At 39.5% G+C, this 22,178-nt stretch overlaps 1 protein-coding gene across 1 annotated transcript; it reads left to right on the top strand.

The window, feature by feature from the left end:
* The first annotated feature begins 17,703 nt into the window (after positions 1-17,703).
* Positions 17,704-22,177, top strand: mpc1 (mitochondrial pyruvate carrier 1). The gene is made up of 5 exons (XM_067236123.1): positions 17,704-17,882; positions 20,812-20,815; positions 21,046-21,142; positions 21,227-21,359; positions 21,726-22,177. The coding sequence occupies exons 1-5, from the start codon at positions 17,812-17,814 to the stop codon at positions 21,748-21,750; spliced, it is 330 nt and encodes a 109-aa protein (XP_067092224.1). The 5' UTR covers positions 17,704-17,811; the 3' UTR covers positions 21,751-22,177.
* Position 22,178: the final 1 nt, after the last annotated feature.

Here is a 22,178-nt window from a genome sequence, read left to right as displayed (position 1 = left end):
CACATACACTTTCAAGCTGGTCTGGTATAGATCTGTCATGTTCTTCTATCTCACTTTCTGTGATGTAGAAGAGCTTGATTTTTGACTTCTCTTCTATCAGCTTCTCAAAGAACATCCTCCCATCTGGAATGTCTGTTCCACCTGCAACAAGACCATCTGCCCTCCATTTTAAGGCTGCGCCAACCCCATCAGCAGCACCCTTTCCATGGCCTGCCACTAGGAAATTCCATATGAACTTTTTAAATCCTAGCTTAAATGGAACAGAACTGAGACAGAAGACGTTCTTCTTTGAACGATACTGCGTCGTTGGTCCATCACTTATCATGTGCAGTGTGTTCAGAGACCGGGATGAGCTCTCTGAAGTGAGAGAGTACAGGGCTCAGATGTGTCCATATGGCTGAGGCATCATTTCGCATTGAAGCAGAGACAGAACAGAAGGATAGAGCAACATCAACCGTATAAGCAACTCCTGTGTGTAGGGATACTTGCTTATGAGAGTCTCCAAAATGTACAGCTTGTATTTCCAAAGAATACTTGCACAGATAATTTTCAAAGTCCACATGGAGAATTAACTCATTCTCTTGAACATTTTCCTTCAGAGCTTTGAGGGTTGAGTACTGATGTGCAATGTTAAAAGAATGTTTGCCAAATTTGTTCTTTAGTGCTGCTGTGAAATTTTCCAACAAGTGTTGAATGGTTCCTTGGATTTGCTCCTTCACTGTTAAGTGAGCAGTGAATGTTACCTTATCACCACCTTTCTTTTTCTCCCTGATTTCTGTTTTGTTCCGCCATTCCATCCTCTGTGTTTGCTCACCAGGTTCAAATGCAGCAGTTTGTACTTTGTCCTGGCAATGGACACATTCTCTATACATGCAGGCTTTAGTTGGACTTTCACAACATAGTGAGTGCATTAGGTTTTCAATTCTGTTGGTACTAATTACGTTCAGATAAAGCAACTTTTCGGCCATGAGTTGGATTTTGGTCTTGCATAAACAGGTCTCCCTGTCTTTTATGCAGGGTTTGACGATCCAGAAAGGACGGTTCTCACAGAATTTACTGTATGAGATTTTCACCTGGGGATATTCTTCCTTGAAACTTTGATACAGTCTGAAAAGAGAGTCATTGAGGTAACTCTTCTGCTTTTTGAACTTCTGTCTAGTTATGGTGTCTTTCTTTCCTGTCGTAGCTCGTGAATTGTTGTCACGTTGCAAGAATTCTTTAATCTTCTCTTTTGTAGTGTTGCTCACCACATTACTATGTTTTTTTCTGGAATAATGAAGACAAGGTGTCATTATGTTCTTTCTCATTGTTTTGTAGGATATTCCAAGTTCTTTGTGTGCCGCATACACTAAACGGTACTTCTTCAAACTGTTTCCAGCAATGACCTTTGATATGATTTGTTTTTCTTTAATTTTCTTTTGATGGTAGGTTTGTCGCAGCTGTGAGACTAATGTGTTATGGAACACAAGTGTCTTCCTGAGATTACCATGTCCTCCCCTCATCTGTTTTCTTGCTTTTGTTCTTGGGGACTGCTCAGTGGTATGCTTCTTAGTCAGCCTATATAACCTTTTCCTATACTTATCAACCTTTTGCAAAGCATTTTCCAGCTTTTTTTGAGACTTTTGAAGATCATGATAGACCTTTCTTCTGTTTCTATTTACTTTTTTGCGTCCTCTTTGCTTTGGGGTTTGGACGGAATCCGCCATACCTCCTATTTCATTCCTTGCATTTGGCACATCCCTATTCTGATTATCTTGTGTCTGGACATCAGGAGATTCTGGAGGACTATTCATTGAAAGATAATTTTGTATTTCTGTTTTCTCTGTCCTAAGCTCTCTTCCTTTGTTGATTAACTTTCCATCTCTTTTTTTCATATCTGTGCTCTCGCGTGCTCAATAGGGAAACAGATTTCAATTTTCCTGTTTCTCTTCTTCTACGATATCTCTCTTTCTCACTCTGCAGATACTGGGCATATTTCTCAGGATTATCTTTTAGACGTTTTCTGTATGATTTGGACCTTTGGGCAGCTGCTTTTGGAGCCATGTCACACCTAAACACAACAATTGTAATTAATTAATTTAGTATTTTAAAAACAAATGAATTACTATATAAAAAATATGGTGACTTTTGATTGGTATTATTATATTATTATATTAATTCATTTAAGATAACAAATTCAACATACATTCTTTAAAGAACAGCATGTTTAATGTATCTGCCGACATCAACACCACACCACAACCAGTCATTACCAACACAAGCTGTAATGTGCTGGTAATGACTGTCCTGGTAATGACATTTTTGTCAAAAAACTAGCTTTACTAGCAAAGATGATGGCTAAGCAAGTGTAGCTAGCTTTGTACATGTAATGTACACCATCTTAACTATTAAAGTGATACAAATAATCAAAAAAATATCTAAAATACAGAAATACAACACATATGATAATGACGCATAATAAGTGTACATGCCCAACACAAAGAATAAAGAGTAGATTTACTTACTTTTCTGGACATCAAGGCATCAGTCTTGCAGCTTGAAATACATGTGCTCCACTATGATATTAAGTTACCATGGCTACCAAATAAACATTTGATGAAAAAACTGTAGGAAAGTGCCTTTATGCAGAGTGTGTTGGTAATGACGGCTAAACCATGGGACAGGGAGAAATTAAGCAAAATAAAGTAGAAAATGCATATATATACTTAATCTGGGCATGTAGTTTATTAGTTCAAATAATATTAAATTCATATTTTTTATTATTAATTTGTGATAAATAATGTTTACACCAAAACACAGATATTGTACCACTAAACACCAATAAAATGTGTTAAAATCATTAGTAAGAGCAACCATAAAAAAGGTCTAGGCTTGTTTTTGTTTATAATAATTAATGGTGCTAAAATGTATTAGATTTAATTTGTTTTTAATATAATTACACGCTGTGGACAGAAATGGGCCCGAATTCTGGAAAATACCCATATATTTTGTTTTTGGCATATCCTTATTGGATTTTATGACCGGAATGTTATAATATACGTGTGTATCTATATATTAAAGTATAATACTGTGACTTGACGTTTTTAATTGGTATTTTATCAACATTTTCCGTGAAATTTCTGTCGAGAGTCGAGAGCTAGGTGGACGATAATGGGGCCCCCTACGCTACCTTTGTCACGCCCCAAAATTTGCTGCGCGCTGCTCTGTGTACTTCCACATAATTAAAAAAAGAACGTTTTTCTAGTATATTGAAAATATGCATTGTTCCAGGCTGTACAGGGAATGCTGACACTTTTCTGAGTCTTCCTAAGGATCCAAACACTTGACGGGCTGTGATGTTTGTCTATGAGAAGATCCCTGTGCAGTTCGACCCTCAATTACACATTTGCTCGAATCATTTCACCGAGGACAGTTTTGAATGAAAACCTTGGACAATTTAAAGAAGATTTTCTAAGCCGCTGTTGCTGAAAAGAGGTGCTGTTCCAACCGTATGCTCATCACAAACGCAAGCTGTAAGTACGATTTTTTCGCTATCATTTAGCCTATTAGCAATGCTAACGTCTCCTGTATCTAGCATAGGTAGAATGCTAAATACGTTTCTAAACACATCAACATACCTTACTTGGCAAATAACTCGAGCTAGAATAGCTGTAGCCGGCATTAGAAAGGAATCTTCCGAAAAAATAGATAGATAGCAGTCTAGCCTATTTCTAATGCCTGTCTAGATTATCTATTTGAAAGAACTGGAGAAAGGCAGGTGCTAGATACAGGATACGTTAGCATTGCTAATAACTGTTACCGACAAAATCATACTACAGCTTACGGTTGTGATGACCATAAGGTCGGAACGCACCTCTTTTCAGCAACAGCTTCATATCCTGCTTTACATTTCCCCAGGTTTTAGAAACCGTCCTTGGTGAAATGGTTCGCGCAACTGTGTCGAAGGTCGAACTGCACAGGAATCTTCTACAGTATGGACAAACATCAGCCATGCCCGTCCAGTCACTGTTAGCTAGACTCTAGCTCATCTGCTTATTAACCAGTCCCCCCAGGATTTCGTGGGCCTTTTTTGTGATAGTTGCGGGCTAAAATTCTTGATTTCGAGGGAGCTTTTCCAAAAAGTTGCGATGAAAGTTGCAGTGTTTTTTAGGTGTTGAAATTGCGGGAGCAAGTGAAAGTTGCGATAAAAAGTTGCGAATTTCCCTCTGTGTAATTTTAATTGAGTTATTGGTTGAAAATTAAGTAATTAACAAACATTCATCAAAGAATAAAACCATTGAGAAATGGTCCCCTAAATAACCTTACCAACATGCCAATTTTCATCATATCCCATTTTTAATCCTTATCCAACCAGGATTTACATTCGCATGCATTGAAGGGAGGAATCTCCCTTTTTTAACAAAAAAGATTGAAATCTCTATCTGTCTGCAATACCGCTCTCGGCCTCTAAGCAACTCGGCGCTCTCATGCTTGCCAGGCATAGACAGTAGAAGAAATCACACGCAGCAATTGACTGGTTGGGCAACCCTGGATACAGGACTGTTAACGGTGTGTTTTTCGCCTGGAAGTCTCTAGAAATCTGGCACCTTATTGAACAAAATTAAAAAGAGTGAAAGAGTTCAGACACCAGAATGAACACGTTCACAGTATCGTTCATCTGGCAGTAATACAGTACGTTCAGTTCACGTTCACCAAAATGATCAACGAGTTCATGAACTTTCGTTCAATGAACGCGTTCAGGCGCAACACTGGATTTAACCCCTACTGGAGAGAGTTGTGGGAGATGACGATGATTGGTCAAAGTTGCGGGAAAATTGCGGTGATTGGTTAAAATTGCAACGTTGCACTGAATTCGCGGGGAATCGTTGAATTCGCGTGAATTGGTGCGATCGCAACATCGCGAATTCCTGGAGGGTCTTATTAACGCTGATTTGCAAGGAATGCAAGAACAGCTAGATAGTGAAGACACCTATACTGTAGGCATGTGAACTAGTTTAGCTTGCTGACGCAAGAGCATAGGTAGAATGTGTGATGATTTAGCCTAGTTTATTGGCAATGGTGATAAGGTTATTTCATGTTCCTGACTGTGTTTCATTCAAATAAATAACCTGTGTTGTCATGTAACCTAAATCTACAGTTCAAGATGCATGTTTGTCCAGATCTATTTTTCAGCAAGATAGCTAGAGCTAACTGACTCTTTGATTAAATCACGATAGTTTGTTTGCTAAGCTGTAGTGCTAACGTTACCCACCTAAAGCGATCATGTTTGCTTCGACAACAGAAGTGGAAACAACTAACGTAATCATTTCAAATGATATCTAGTCAATCTGTTGAAAACAGTGTTGTGTAGACACAATAGATTTATTTGTACGTTTTTATTTCAAGTCTCCACCTTCGTTGTTTCAGTGAATGCTGTTGGCCGTGTGTCTTTGCTCCGCAGCTTCACTCGTTGTGAACCAACCAATCAGCGCGCAGCTCATCTATATATTCATGAGCATACCATAAAAGGAGAAAACCTAGCGTTTTTTCCCGGGAAAATTTCACTGGCATCTGGGCCATTTCCAGCCCAACCAATGTTACATACCCTATTCAGAGACCTTAAGGAACAGTGTGAAATACCCCAAAAACTCAGTCAATAAAACCTTTAATACCACACAGAATACTGGCTACCCACCTTTCTTGGTGAAAAACTGGGTTACAGATTGAAAACCTCTCATTTGTCTTTTCTCTCTATTTTCCTCTGACCTTTTTTGAAAACCTGATTTATGTTTACTAGGTAAGTAAGTAAGTAAGACTTTATTTATATAGCACATTTCATACATTGTAGCTCAAGGTGCTTTACATAAAATCAATCAAAACAATAATACAAGTGATAAACAATTCAAACAAAAATAAAAATCCCAATAAGATCTCTGTTCAAGAGAGAAAACAACTTTAAACATGCATCTTAAAAGTAACATATACATTTGGTTCACCCCTGGTCGGTATATATAAAACCATACACTCTGTTAACAGATCCTTTCCCCAGGTCAAGAGTATGGGCCGTATTCTCTGTTAACAGATCCTTTGCCTCAGATCAAGAATACAGATTGTTTTACATATTTGTTTAAATACTTCACGGGACCAGAGTTCTTGTACGCTATCAGAGTTCGCCAACTCTGACCTAGACAAAGTAAAATTAGCAAGTCAAATAATGACCCAAATTTACTAAACCAAGATTCTACAATAATAGAACTAATAAAAGTAGGAAAACCCTTTTGAGATAAAATTACTTGAATGCTTCGGTAAAAAGGTAGGTTTTAAGATGTCTAGCTTAAAATGTCTAGAGTGTTTGCTTCCCTAATATTTATGGGTAATTTGTTCCATAGTTTTGGGGCATAATTGACAAAGGCCGAATCACCAATCTTAGGTGACATTGTGATCAGTATTTCTGGCGACTAGCGCATCTACTGACTGCAACTACACACCGTCAGTGATAAGTGCGCTAAGGCAGGAACAAACCATTTCATGCCGATAAAGGGGGGTGATCGGTCAATATGGATGTTTACTTTTTGGTCAAAGGGGATATTTAACTTTTATTGCCAAACACAAGTAAAAACAAAGAGATCATTAATTGTATTATTATATTTGAAATGTATATATACTCGATGATGGTTTATATGATATATAATATATATAATTTCATATGAGTTTTTACCTGTTTTTTGGAATCTACCTATCTTTTCCCCCCTATAGAGCCCGGGAGTTGACGTCACGCAATCCCAGCATGCACCGGTCATCGCCATTTTGGCAGGAAAGTGGAGAGCCAAGTGGAGCGCCAGAGTGTACATACATATATACTTACATACATATTATACATAGTTTAATTTGCTGCCTATTTCAAAAAACGTTGATTCAACTTGGTGTATAGCTGCTGTGCGCCGGGATGCCTGAACCATCGGGGAAAAGATAAAGGGAGAGCATTTTATAGGATTCCTACGATCCAGAGAGATGAACCCTATCATTCCTGACAACAACCCATGGCTTCAACTGAGGATCATTCAGTCTCTTGGAATGACTTATCTGTATGTAATGTATATGTAATGGCATTTTTGTGATGAAAAGTGCACTGATATAATGTACGTTAGCCAACGTTAATAGCTAACCGTTGACGAACGTTGCTAACGCTAGCTAGCTATACAAGTTATACAACTGACTGCATTAACGTTAGCTACATATAGCAATTTGTAGCCGGTAGACTTCAAAGCAGAATATTAATCACTAATCCATCTGATTGCGTCTTTATATCCTTCCAGGCTTTTGTAGGCTTTCAAAGACTCTCCAGAGTAGGACGAATGAAAGTTGATAGAGAGTTGTAAATATCTGGATACAGAAGGTCAGGGAAGCCTTCCGTTTCACTTGTAAGGTCGTAAAAATAACTCCGGGAGCATTATGTTAGGGATGTCACGAGAACCGATACTACCGACACCTTCCGGTTCTAAAATGACAAAACACCGACGATGCCCATTTTTTGAAGCACCGTAGGCACCGTTAGCGACAATGCCAGTGTTAGCAGCATTGCGCCTCTTCCGGAACTAATGGGGGCAGCATACGCTTCGGTGCCCCCGAAGCGTATGCTGTTTGTTGCACTATGACCATTAATTGCACTTTATTATGTTGTTCTATGCTATATTGCACATGTTTTTATGTCTTGTTATGACATTTGGATATTTTTCAAGTATTTTAGACGTGCGAGTTCTAAATATTTCCGATGCATACTTATATTCTATTTTTTTTTAAATAACATAATTATTCATAAGTATGCAGTGGCATAACGGCAACTCTGACGTTGATAACAAACCAAACCGTTTAAAAATCGGTTGAAAATTGAGCAAGTTATGGTCATTTAAAAAGTACATGTAGAATCAACACAATGTTATGGATGAGCGAGTTGACTGTAGCAAGATGGCCGCCATGTGCGGACGTTCTAGACTCCGCCGTAAGACATGTAGTCTTTATATATATCTATGCTATAGTAGGTCTGGCCATTCGGTACGTAAGTCAGATTTTTCAGGTTGATTTCCAACCGGCCAATCAGCGAACAGAGAGAGTGGCTGAGAACGATGACGTTGATGTTGTGCGCTAGTTTGTGTTGCAGTTCCGTAATGGCGGCGGAGAAAGATGCGAGCGAAGCCATTCGGTCCATTGTGGCAACGCTGCCGAATATCCATTATGGGTGAGCGAGTTGACTGTAGCAAGATGGCCGCCATGTGCGGACGTTCAACTCCGTTGTCCGGCAATGCGGACGAGACATCTACCCTTTGTATATATCTATGTACTACAGAAGCAAAATCAAAATTGAGCGGAAGTACGTAGCAGGGCAGACCCAGGCTATATTTCTCAGATCACAATTGAAATTCTACTTTATCCAGGGCTCTCAAGTTTTGAAAACAGGCAAGACTGACATTCCCCCCCCCATACCCCCCCCCCCCACCAGGGGGTCAAAATTAATTAAATAATTAATTAATTGCTTTTTACCTGACGTCTTTAAAAGGCAGCAATGATTAATGCATCCATGGCCAGGATATAATTATAAAATATGACACTATTTTAAAAGTGACCTATAACATCGACTATGCAAAACACATAAAACTAGAGAGGGTACAATTTCTGGGGAAATTGTAGGGTGTGCTTGCTTGCGTCGGTTGCACAGGGATCCGTTTTTGAATGACATTTTTACAACTGATTTCTGTATATTTTATATGAAAATGCATACTTATTATTTATAAAGATTAAACAGATTTAAAAGCATTTTTTTTTTTGCTGCTCATTTACAACTGAAAATACGAGTGAAGTGTAGAATGAAATAGATGTCTTCTCATTTCCCCTGCAAGAGGCAGCCTCATCGTTGAATCAAAACGAATAAATTTGGCAGACCAGTGTAAAAATTGTCCTAATCTCTATGACTTAAACGTCATTTTAAGTTTTTCCCTTCTCGTGATATTTTCAGGCATGTAGCCTACTCATTGCATTCATTCATTAATAAAGAACCCCCTTTGAAGATTATTCTACAACGTTACCCGGCAGTAGAAGATGGAATCGCGATTCAAACAGTACCATCTTCTAACTGAAAATATGCCCCCCAAAACGTAAATAAGATTGACATTTATTTAGTGGAAAATCGCTCATTCATAAAAAGCTCACTGGTAGCGATCATTGTCAGTAACAACGCAAAATGCGATATAGCCCTGTGTGGAGAAGCTGCCCCGGTAAATTGTACTACTACGGTACAGTAGTAGACTACTGCTGTGTTTGTCTTGGTAGCGATTGCGTTGGTTGAATTGGATTTAACGTTCCGTTGTACGGTTTAGGCTGAAATTAATCATTTTCATGAACAGATTGACAACGTTTAGGCTGTGGCAATGAAGTTCAGGTTAGTAGTTAGATAGACTTTTGATTTAAGTAAGGGGAGTGCCGAACATTTTCTGTCGCCGTTTGACTTCCTAAACAGCTGTGTACTGTAGCTAGATGTTTTTGTAGTGTGTCTCACGTAAGCTACAGCGTTGCAGTGAGCTACACTGGTTTGAAACCACAGGTAATGGTAATTTCACCAACAAATCGTTTACTAATGTCAGAATAAATCCTACAACGAAAATATATATGTGAGGAATGTTTATTATAACGATTGAAAACAGATACATCACAGACCACTGTAGTATGTGTTGCCCGGGCAACACAGGCTAATGTCATGATGCTAATATTTCAGTGAAATAGTAGACTACTGTTTCCGAAAGTAGATGTACTTCCTTAATAATATCAGCTTATATTGTACATTACACATCACAATTGTGTGTCATATCACAAAGTAAAACGAGTAAATATTTATCACCCTGGCCTCTTTGCTTGTGGCGTTTCTGCAGCTGCCTTGCAGTAAAGCTATAGTTAGCCTAGCTATCCCCCAAGTTAACAGATGGGAAACGAATGTTCTGCCAAAGGTAGTCACGCGTGTTTTCGTGACGTTAGTGACGTAGTGACGTTAGTAACGTCAGTGACTGTGGCTAGCAAATTAGCCACCGTTAGCTTCACTTTTCGCCACAAAAACTTAACTTAAGCCCAAACCATGCAACGGAACGTAAATTCCAATAGAAGCAACTCAATCGCTACCAAGACGGAACTTTTGACACCTACGTTGTCTATGTAGGCCAAATATTGACTGAGTTTTAGGGGGGCAAAAAGAAAAAAAATTATAATAACTAGAGAGTATACAATTTCTGGGGAAATTGTAGGGTGTGCTTGCTTGCGTCGGTTGCACAGGGGTCTGTATATTTTATATAAAAATGCATCGGGCTATACTATTTATAAAGATTACATAGATTTAAAAGCATCTTTTTTTTGCTGCTCATTTACAACTCAAAATACGAGTGAAGTGTAGAATGAAATATGATGTCTTCTCATTTCCCCTGCAAGAGGCAGCTGACAGGCTGAATCAAAACGAATACATTTGGCAGACCGGTGTAAAAATTGACCTAATCTCTATGACTTAAACGTCCTTTTAAGTTGTCCCTTCTCGTGATATTTTCAGGCATTTAGCCTACTCATATTGCATTCATTCATTAATAAAGAACCCCCTTTGAAGATTATTCTACGACTTTACCGGCAGAAGATAGAATCGCGATTCAAACAGTACCATCTGCTAACTGAAAATATGCCCCCAAAAACGTAAATAAGCTTGACATTTATTTAGTGGAAAATCGCTCATTCATAAAAAGCTCACTGGTAGCGATCATTGTCAGTAACAACGCAAAATGCGATATAGCCCTGTGTGGAGAAGCTGCCCCGGTAAATTGTACTACTACGGTACAGTAATAGACTACTGCTGTGTTCGTCTTGGTAGCGATTGCGTTGGTTGAATTGGATTTAACGTTCCGTTGTACGGTTTAAGCTTAAATTAATTATTTTCATGAACAGATTGACAACGTTTAGGCTGTGGCAATGAAGTTCAGCTTAGTAGTTAGACTTTTGATTTAAGTAAGGGGAGTGCCGAACATGTTCTGTCGCCGTTTGACTTCCTAAACAGCTGTGTAGTGTAGATGTTTTTGTAGTGTGTCTCACGTAAGCTACAGCGTTGCAGTGAGCTACACTGGTTTGAAACCACAGGTAATGGTAATTTCACCAACAAATCGTTTACTAATGTCAGAATAAACCCTACAACGAAAATGTATATGTGAGGAATGTTTATTTTAACGATTGAAAACAGATAACGCTACATCATAGACCACTGTAGTATGTGTTGCCCGGGCAACACAGGCTAATGTCATGATGCTAATACTTCAGTGAAATAGTAGACTACTGTTTCCGAAAGTAGATGTACTTCCTTAATAATATCAGCTTATACTGTACATTACACATGACAATTGTGTGTCATATCACAAAGTAAAATGAGTAAATAGTTATCACCCTGGCCTCTTTGCTTGTGGCGTTCCTGCAGCTGCCTTGCAGTAAAGCTATAGTTAGCCTAGCTATCCCCCAAGTTAACAGATGCGAAACGAATGTTCTGCTACAGGTAGTCACGCGTGTTTTCGTGACGTTAGTGACGTAGTGACGTTAGTAACGTCAGTGACTGTGGCTAGCAAATTAGCCACCGTTAGCTTCACTTTTCACCACAAAAACGCAATTTCTACTTAAACCATGCAACGGAACGTAAATAAAAATACAACCAACGCAATCGCTACCAAGACGAACCTTTTGACACCGCCGTTGTGTATGTAGTCCAAATATTGACTGATCCTTAGGGGGGCGAAAATAAATAATAATAATAAATATATATGTGAGAGAACAAAGGTTGTGCTCTCGCCGAAGGCTTGAGCACACCCAATAATATATATGTGAGAGAACAAAGGTTGTGCCCTTGCCGAAGGCAAAGCACACCCTATAATAATATATATGTGAGAGAACAAAGGTTGTGCCCTTGCCGAAGGCAAAGCACACCCAATTATTACGCGTATTTGGAAAGAAATGTTTATAATGTGACAATATGTCAGTCATCGTGTGATAACGAAAATATGAGTAGGCCTATTATATGTATCAGACGAATATTATTGCGAGAGAATTATTGCAAGCTCCGTCAAATGTATCAGGCCTATTAGGCCGTAAGGTGAACCCTGTTATCGTTTCAACCCGCTCCACAGTCTGGCTTTACACAATCTTTAGCTCATAAAAAAGAACGAGTCCTGCTAAGCTACCAAAAAAAAGTTTGTCGCTGAAATTCCAGTCGATTGTCGATGCGTCTATGTTTTATGCAGAACTAGTTTCTTCAGAGCGTAATAGGATTTTGGTGACACGGTTCGACACGTGATCCTTCTACACCAATAAGGTAGCTGCTTTTTGTCAACATGGATGGATATGGTTGTCAAATAGAGGATGGGACCTTGCACGTTAGTGTTTCCTATGTTTATTTTGCCGTGGCGGCCCGCCACTACTAAATTTCTGCCGCCATGGTATCAGAAATAGGGCTGTACAATAGCATGGATACGAGCTTCACACCGCAGTTGAGATTGTGCGTCTTTGAGAAGTCTTATAGCTAACTTGTCAGTTAATTTAAGCCTGTTATTTTATTAGTCTATATTCTTGCTAATTTAAATTAAGTTAACTGGTGATCTGTATTATTCCCCTGCTAGCTGAATTGCACATGTCTGTTGATTCGATAGCGATTGCTGCCTTTGCTTACGTTTGTATTTTCGGTGCATTACTATGCAGAAGTAGTTTTAATTAATAAATAGTGGGTTTATTGTTATTATTTGCTACAGAATGCTTAGCCTATCAAGCTCAAATGAAGCAGACAGTGTACATGCTTTCGAGTACCTTAATCGATAGGCTACTGACCAACGTCAATTATTAATACGTCAATTAACAATTGGCAGCATTTATGCCATTTAGAACATACTTTATGAGTGGAAGGTCTGTAAGTAGCCTAACCTTATTGCTTTAGGGGAAATAGTACGAAAATATGTGCAATATTACATTACTTATTAAACTAGGCTATTACATTAACCGGGGGGGGGGGGGGGGGCAGACTTATGTCGTTGTTGTAACATTCATTAATTCTTCCACAAATGAAAACACTGATCAACCATAAAAACAATCGTAATGAAAAATATGAAATATGATATATAAAACTGAACAAAACAGAATAAGGAATAGCTGATTAAGGACACTCAGTCCTCACTGTCAGTGTCAGGACAGTTATCTCCCAGTTCCTCAGATTATTTTGTGTTGGCACAAAAAACATAAGTCTGTGCAACACAGTCCTGCAGAAAAACATGAACATCTGCCTGTCTCACACGCACTTTTGCAGCCGCAGTGTATCACATGCAAAACACTGTCAGGGGCCGAATTTCTGTTACGTGCAAGGTCCCATCCACTATTTGCCAAACATATCCATCCAGATGACAAAAAGCAGCTACCTTATTGGTGTAGAATGATCACGTGTCGAACCGTGCCACCAAAATCCTATTACGTTCTGAAGAAACTAGTTCTGCATAAAACATAGACGCAACGATAATCGACTGGAATTTCAACGACAAACTTTTTTTTGGAAGCTTAGCACGAATCGTTCTTTTTTATGAGCTAAAGATTGTGTAGATGCCAGACTGTGGAGCGGGAATAATTTTTTTAAAGACTTTTCGTGGTTCACCTTGCAGCCTATATGTTCGTCCCGCACTGTGTTCGAACCCGCCGCCTTTGACATTCCAAGCGCCAACACTACCAACTACGCCAACGAAAAGCTAGCTAACCGTCGAAGCGGGTGGCCTTTTACATACCTGAGGAGTGAGTTTCACCGATACACACCGGCTACATCTATGAACTACTTGTTCTGAGCAGGTGTTGTCAGTGAACAGGCTGTAAAACTGTTGGTTAAGACTAGGGTTGCCACACGTTCTGGTTTTCCCGGGATTGTTCTCTTTTTTTAATGTCTGTCCCGGGAAATGGATAATCTTTCCCGGGACACCAAATGTCCCGTTTTTTTGGTGCAAAGGCACTTCTATTTTTTTTAAGTAGGCCCATTCCCTAGTTTCACTTGTAATAAAATCTACGTTCTGCTGCTCATACAATCCTACCATTTTTCTTGTTATCTTAATCCAGCTGTCGGAGGCAGGCATGCGCTTATTTGATTGGTTAATGCAGACCTGCGAAACGAAAGTTTACCTTAACCATCAGCATCACCTAGCAACTACCGCCACGCGCAACAGGTCCAAGAGAGTGAGTGAGTGCTGGTGGGCTACAGATAGGAGACTGCCTAGTAAAAAAAATACATTTAGGTTCGATTTCGTTTGCTAAAATGGGGGGCGAGACGGATGAGGAGGATGTACAATCAAATTCACGGCCAGCGGCGAAGAAAAAGAGACACACAGTGTACAACGCCGACTGGGTGAAAAGTGGTAACTTTTCGGAGTGGGTAAGGCCTACCCAAGGTGATCCGTTCTCTGCCACTTGTATTTTGTGCCCAGTCAAAATTGTGGTCAAGCATGAAGGGAGATTTGCTCTTGACACCCACGAGAAAACAAAGAAGCACCAGACTGCTATGTTAAATAAGAGAAAAAATCGAGCCATCGCTTCTTTTATGACAAAAAAGGGGTCCCCGGAGGAAGACAGGATAGCAGTGGCAGAGCTCAGTAGTGTTTATCACGGAGTGCTTCATGGCCATAGTTACCTATCTACGGATTGCGGCATTAAGCTCAATACCAAACTTTTTAATGACTCCTGTATAGCACCAAAAGTGGCGTGTGGACGCACTAAAAGCGAGGCTTTAGTTCAAAATGTTCTAGCCCCCTACAGTCAAGAGCGTTTAGTTACAGAGCTGAAGAATACCCCGTACTTTTCTGTTTGTTCAGACGCATCAAATTCAGGCAATGTTAAAGTGTACCCCTACACACTGCAATATTTTCATGTAGATGAGGGTGTTAAATACGGGCTATTGGAATTTTACGAGGACCCCCACGAAACAAGTAGAGCCATTTACGAACAAATAGTTGACATCACAGAATCAAGTGGCCTCAGTGTCAGAAAAATCAGTGCATACGGTGCTGACAATGCCTCTGTCAATTATGGCAAGCATAATTCTGTTTTTCAAAAACTGAAAGAAGTTAACCCGCATATCGTAAAAGCTAACTGCAAATGTCACTTGATTCACAACACCTTAAAACATGCAAACAGGATTCTAAGCGCGGAAGGCTATGATGTGGAGTGCATCATTCTAAAAATCTACAGTGAGTTCTCTTGCTCTGCCAAGAAGGTAGAGTCTCTGAAGGAGTTTTGCGAATTCACTTCAGTACAATACAAAGAGATTCTGAGGCATGTACCAACCCGGTGGTTGTCCTTATTGCCCGCAATCCAACGAGTCTTAGAATGTTGGCCTGCCCTGAAATGCTATTTTTTGTCGTTGGGAAAGAGAGATTGCCCTGTCATTGTCTGGAGGGCTTTGTGCTCAGGTGGTGATGATGCAGCAGACAGCAGTGATGACGTGACAGTGTCTGAGTGTGTTCTGTTGCTTATGCATAATGTCATGCAGGAATTTGAAAGCGCAATTCGGAAGTTGGAAAATGAGAGTGTTAGTTTACTGGATGTTAATGAAGTGATGAACCGACTGCGCAGCCAATTAATCTCGCGTCGCACTGACCAGTTTTATGGTAGTAAGACGAAACAGGCATACAGACAACTGAGCGCAAGAGAGCAAACAGAGTTTGTCAGATTGGCAGATGGGTTCTTTGAAAAGGGCATCATGTACCTTGAGGATAACTTTGATTTTGATGACCCATTAATATGTTACTCCAGCTGTCTTCAACTGTGCGCTCCCATCGAATGGAACGCGTTGGAGAAATTAGTTGAGAAAGTGGATCTGGGAGGCGTTGATATTGATAAGCTCTACCAAGACTACACTGTACTAAACAGTGTTTTTGAAAGTATACCAGAAGTGCTGGCCCCTGATAAAAAATGGGCATTCTTTTTCAAGCGCGAGAGAACAGCAACAGAATTGCTTAAAGTGGTGTCTTTCGTTTTGTCGATACCTGTCAGTAACGCATATGCCGAACGCGTCTTTAGTCACATGGAGGATGTCTGGTCAGACAAAAGAAATAGGTTGGCAGTAGGTTTGGTGAAAGCTGAACTGCAGGTCAGACTGAACTTTAAGTTATCCTGCATGGAGTTTAAACATTTCATCGAGGGACTTCTGAAAGCAGCTAAAAGGGACGAGAAATACAGATGGAGAAAGAGGTGAGAAATGTCGGTGTTCAGTTGCTGAAATGGATATAATATTAATAAAACATAGGCTAAATAAATGGAAAAAATTAAAAATGCTTTTGTTTAAAAATAATCTGTATAGGAAGGAACTGCAGCAAGGAAGGGAGACGGAGTCCAGGGTGAGTGCGTGTGCGTCAGCGAGTGTGTGTGCAGCGAGTGCGTCAGCGAGCGTACCCGGACAAATATAGGTAAGATATACAATACAAATACAAAATAGGTAAATCAACAGACATAACTTATTACTGTTCACCTTGTAGCCTACATTTCTGTTTAAATGAGATCTAGTATTATTTGTTGAATCTGTAGCCTATTATATCGTTTGATAGGTCTGGTTGTTGCTGAATGGATCCCAAACGGCTGAAGAGGACTGAAGGATCTTGTTGGTTTTTGTTGACACAACCAAAAAAGATTATTTATTTATTTACATTTACATTTAGTCATTTAGCAGACGCTCTTATCCAGAGCGACTTACAGTAAGTACAGGGACATTCCCCCGAGGCAAGTAGGGTGAAGTGCCTTGCCCAAGGACACAACGTCAGTTGGCATGACGGGGAATCGAACTGGCAACCTTCGGATTACTAGCCCGATTCCCTCACCGCTCAGCCACCTGACTTCCATGTTTATGTTAACATCTGTTCTTATATACTGGGCCTATATGTATGCTACATTTTATGTTCTTCTTGTTTTTCTGGCATACCGATTCTGCATGGGGTAGGCTATTATCTAGATCTACAATTCTTGTAACCAGTAGGCCCAATCCTTGCTGCAATTCTGTTTTTTAGAGATAGGGATGGTTGTAGATTTGAATTACATATCCTCTGTCTTTTCCATGCAATGTTCTTTGCTAAATTAAAAGGTACCCTAGGCCTACAGTATAGGCCTAAATGTAGGCTATATTTATTTCTTGTTGTTTTATTTTTTATTTTATTATATTTATTTCTTAACTTATTTTTAATTTGTGCCTAGAAATATAATAAAAACAAACAAACAAATATATAATAGCATTGTATTTATTATTACACTAATGCCACTGCCGCCTATCCCACACGCACACCAATCAACCCCCCCCCCCCCCTCCCCCCCCCCCCCGGCTTATTTTTTTGGCTGATAAGTGGCAGGCTCGACTAAGAACTCCAGGGGAGACGCGCTTAATTCCTGCCGGTTCCATAGTGAGAGTGGCGCGGCCAGAGGGTGCTGCGCCATATTAAATATATTATAAATATTTTTTTTCTGCGTGAGAAATACTATGTGTGGTGGGAGGGCGTGACAAAAGACCGAAATGAGTGACTTTCACGCTCAATGCGTGACACTTGAGAGCCCTGGTTATCTCTGAAGTAGGCTACTTGTTCAACCTCTACATCTATTCTAGTCAGCTGTTTAGAGAGATACATTCACCGGGAGCCGGGTGCCAAAACGGAAATGCAATACCTACAAGATCCATCTGGGGCTAGGTTTGACCACCGTTGTCCTCTAACAATCTCTAGCAGAATACCAAATACAATTTCTGCTCAAACTGAACTTTTACAATAGGAAGCAATGGCTGGAACACTGGCACGAAAGGCGGTAGACCACCTGAAAAGCAAGGAGTTCAGGGATTATTTAACAAGGTATGGGAAACTGTTTGTTTAGTTCAACATTTTTGCCTGCTATAGGCTTCTTAGTCTAGCCAATTTGCCTAGCTAGTTTGGCCTACACTAGCTATTTGTTAGCCGACCTGTACTGTTCAGTAACTAATCCTAAACCGTCGTATTAATTCGACAACAATGAATGTCTAGAGCTGTGCAATGTAGGTCACTGTACAGTACTAATAAGACTTCTACCCAACGTGTCATCTTTGGTATAGTAGCTAGCTAGTCTACTGTAGAGGTTCTTCTTTGTTTTAGCTGGAATTTTATCAAGTAAGGATTTAGCTTACCTATGACCTTTTTAATACCGTCAATATTACTCAAATGTTACTTTGTACTGTAAGGCTACATGCCAACCTAGGTAAGTCTCACTTAGCGCAACCTAGCTAGCACGATAGTTTTTTAACGTTAGCTGTGCACTACTTTGGTGTGTCAAACCCCTTCGGTATGTTCATTAGCCTCCCTACAGAGGGCACACTGGTTTGTCAGAAAAATAGACAATTATTTGTAGACTAGCTAAGAAGGCAACATTTGTGAGGACAAGAATCTTTCTTTTGAGCAAAATCCACTGCGTTAGTATTAGCATATTTGTATTTTCAGACAGTGAAGAGGGGGAAACGGTTCGTTTTTCTGGACGTGCGTTTATTTTCTACAGTTAATAGCTACTGTATAGCTAGAGGCTTGCACCACATGTCTGTAAACTCAACTACTTGTTCGACAAGCTAGTTAGGTCAAGGTAACGTCAATGTGAATGTCTTAATCTGAACTGGGCTGAGAACCAGCATTTATTTAGATTAATATCTGAGTGCCATGGTTGCATGTATGTTTACCGTTTTAGCTCTACTAGTCCAGACAAATTGCAACAGAAACAAACTCAACAGATTTTCTATCCTCAATATGTCCTGAGTAAGGAAAAGAAAGCCCAGAAGAATCCCATTACAGTAGTGGAAAGTTTCGAAAAGGACCCAGATATATAGCCTATTCATACGCCTATTCATTCTTTTTCTCATGTGAATAGGCTAAAACTTTTAACCTTTAGATATCACTATGAACATTACTGAGTTGATTACTTACATTAAGACAAACAAAAAATTTATTACGATGTTTTTGGGTTAAATGAGCAAATGTCTGGTAGAATCTTGTTGACATCTTACAGTAAAAGACAGAGGCAAACAAATGTCACCATAAGGGGCAGAGATTCAGTCATTCATTCAAGGTACACGCAACTGTCAATCAACTGTCACTAAGCTGTCACTCAGGTAAGAAAGATTTTATTTTTTCTTTCCCCTATATGGATTATTCAACCTACATTAATAAAACGTACCTGGTGATCAACTACAATTTATTGGAAACATCTGGATGGGTGTTGAGCTGTGGTATGATTATTATCGGTGAAACGACCCACCTCCAAACCCCATCTCTGCAATAATAATTGATAAAAGCTGGTTTCTTCCTGCCTCTATGTATTAATGCCCATGGGTAGCCTAAATGGGTTCCATTCAGACCTTAACATTAAGTATTTTACTGTTATGTGTTGAGGTTCAAATCAGGAGGAGAAGGATACAAGGTTAAATGCCGGACCAAGTTTTTTAAAGTTTATTGATAATAAATGATGCAATCAACAATGAATACAACACACCAGGATGTCTTCAGTCTAGATCGGTGATACCAGTCAATGTTACCAGTCCCGCTTCATAGAGTAGAGTAGACAAAGGCCTTTGGGAGAATAGTTGACGGAAGTCAGAGAGAGAGAGTTCTGCCCAGTCCCAATTCTCTCTACCTGTCCTCGGGAGACAGTTCTAGTAACCCCCAAGAGAGGGAAGTGATTGTTAGGTGATTGTTCAGAAGACCATGGGGAGGGGATTTGGTTATCCAATTAGGTGTCCAGGGTGTTCGTGGTGGCACAGGGTGGGCAGTCCAAGGACCTGATGATGTTCAGAGAAGGGGGGGGGGGGGGGGCAGACAAGACCCAAAGGTCTGATGCAATCAAGGGGGGGGGGGGGGGGGGGGGGTTCTCCAAGGTAGGGAGTAGATCATACCAAGGTCCTGATGTGCCCTATTGTGCTCACACCAGTCCCAGGCATCACCATTTGCCTCCAAAGTCTGCGTGCTGACCTTCTGCATTCTTACACACACCAGAGTTACAATTCAGCATGACACATTTACTACACAGACTCAGAAGCATCCTGTGGCATAGACCCATTTGTTCTTAATTAAAGCAATTGATCACATTAGGATATATGTTTAGTATTAAGCATTACACAATTGATGTTATTGAGGTATTGATTTTTTTAGCAGCATTGGATTAGCAGAAAAGATATAATTCCTTCACATATGTCAACAAGATGCAACAAGACATTTTCACCTGGCTATACCCAACGTTTAGATCTGTTGTGGTATTCATGCAAATTAGCACATACCTAATTAGATTATTCACTGTTTGCCCATGTTAACAAACAATTTCAAAAAACTTGGAATACATTTTTTGTTTGTCCTGATGTCAACTCAGTAATTTACTTGGTGATATCTAAAGGTAAAAATCTTTACCCTATTCACGTGAGAAAAAGAATGAATGAATAGCCTATATCTGGGTCTTTTTTGAAACTTTCCCCTAATGTGATTCTTTTGGGCTTTTATTTTTTCCTTACTCAGGACATATTGAGGATACATCAGTTGAGTTTGCTTCTGTTGCAATTTGTCCTACCTTTTTTCATAAAATGACTGGACTATACTGTCTTAGCTCTTAGCATCCAATTATGCACTTAAATGCCCCATGTACAGTACCAGTCAAATGTTTGGACACATTTTCAAGGGAAGATGGTACTGTATTTCATGCAAGCCCTAACAATGTTTCTTTTCTCATTCTTGTTTGTGTGTCCTGACTGCAACCTTGACAAATCATATTGATTAGCACGGTAAGGATTCTGATCTCCTTCCACAAGTTTAAGCCATGTTACAGAATAATGTCATTCGATACAATCTACTGATTGGTTGACTTACCTCAAGCCTATTATATTAGTCTGTTGTACATGTATGCATTTTTTTTGTAAGTACAGTTGCCCCAGGATAGTCATGAGTTTAACTATCTACAAAATAGTATGGAGGGAACAAGGCTTCTAAAGTGTTACTGTTCACTCCTCTGCAGCACTTCTGGGGCCCTGTTGCCAACTGGGGGCTGCCTATTGCTGCCATTTCAGACATGAAGAAAAGCCCAGAGATCATCAGTGGCAGGATGACTTTTGGTGAGATGACTTCAAGACACAAATGCATAAACACACACACAAACACTCTCTTAAGTAACTCACTCCTTAATTCCTCTTCTGCAGCCCTGACCTGCTACTCGCTGCTTTTTATGAGGTTTGCTTACAAGGTCCAACCCAGGAATTGGCTGTTATTTGCGTGCCATCTGACCAATGAGACTGCTCAGCTCATCCAGGGAGGCCGACTCATTAAATACAAGTATAACCAATTGTTTCTGTGCTGTCAGTGACTGCTTCATCCGATAAATATAAAAAACTGGCCCCATTAAGCCCACACTAAAGTTCTCAGTCTTACTAGTTTATGGAGGTCAAGTATTTGAAGAGAGCCTTGTATTTTGGCTTTGCAAATATTACATTCAACTCTGTGTTAAACAAGTAACTTCATTGGTGCAAGGTTATAATCAGTATCATCAAGTTCACCTAATCATGGCTGGTGAAAATATGCATAACTCAATGTCTCCCTATCATTGTCAGTCATTAATTTTAAACAACGCAATAAATTATTCAAAGTCCCATCTATTGCAATGTCAAAATACCGATATTTAATTAATATGTTCTTTTACAGCATGGAGAAGAAGATGGCCTCTTAGCTCCAAAGCATCGGACTCCAGTATTTTCCTGGGTACACATGTTCTACTCTACCAAAACATGTCACTCCCACCTAAATGTTTTTTACTTAATTATTGATGTCTCTGAAATCAATCATCCAAGTTTCATGCAGAAAATTTGTTTTAATTGTTTTACAGCATCACACACAAGTTAACGAGATTAAAGATGGAAAAACATGTACTTATACAGTTGACCGAAGATAATGGTTAACTGCATGTAATGGTAATTTGTCATTTGATTAATTTATTTGCTATAATATTTCCACACAATCTCTGAAGTTACTACTAGTAAAACATTTAATCCAGATAAACATGAAAATTACAATGTTTTTGGTTTCTCTTCTGGAATTGCCTGTGTAACCACTTACTGTATGACTAATGATGAAATAAATATTTTGAGGAATGTCCAG

Source organism: Osmerus mordax, chromosome 5 (genome assembly GCF_038355195.1).
Source record: "Osmerus mordax isolate fOsmMor3 chromosome 5, fOsmMor3.pri, whole genome shotgun sequence".
Lineage (NCBI taxonomy): Eukaryota > Metazoa > Chordata > Actinopteri > Osmeriformes > Osmeridae > Osmerus > Osmerus mordax.
The sequence above is the reverse complement of the archived record's forward strand: the minus strand, read 5'-3'. Positions and strand labels throughout refer to the sequence as shown.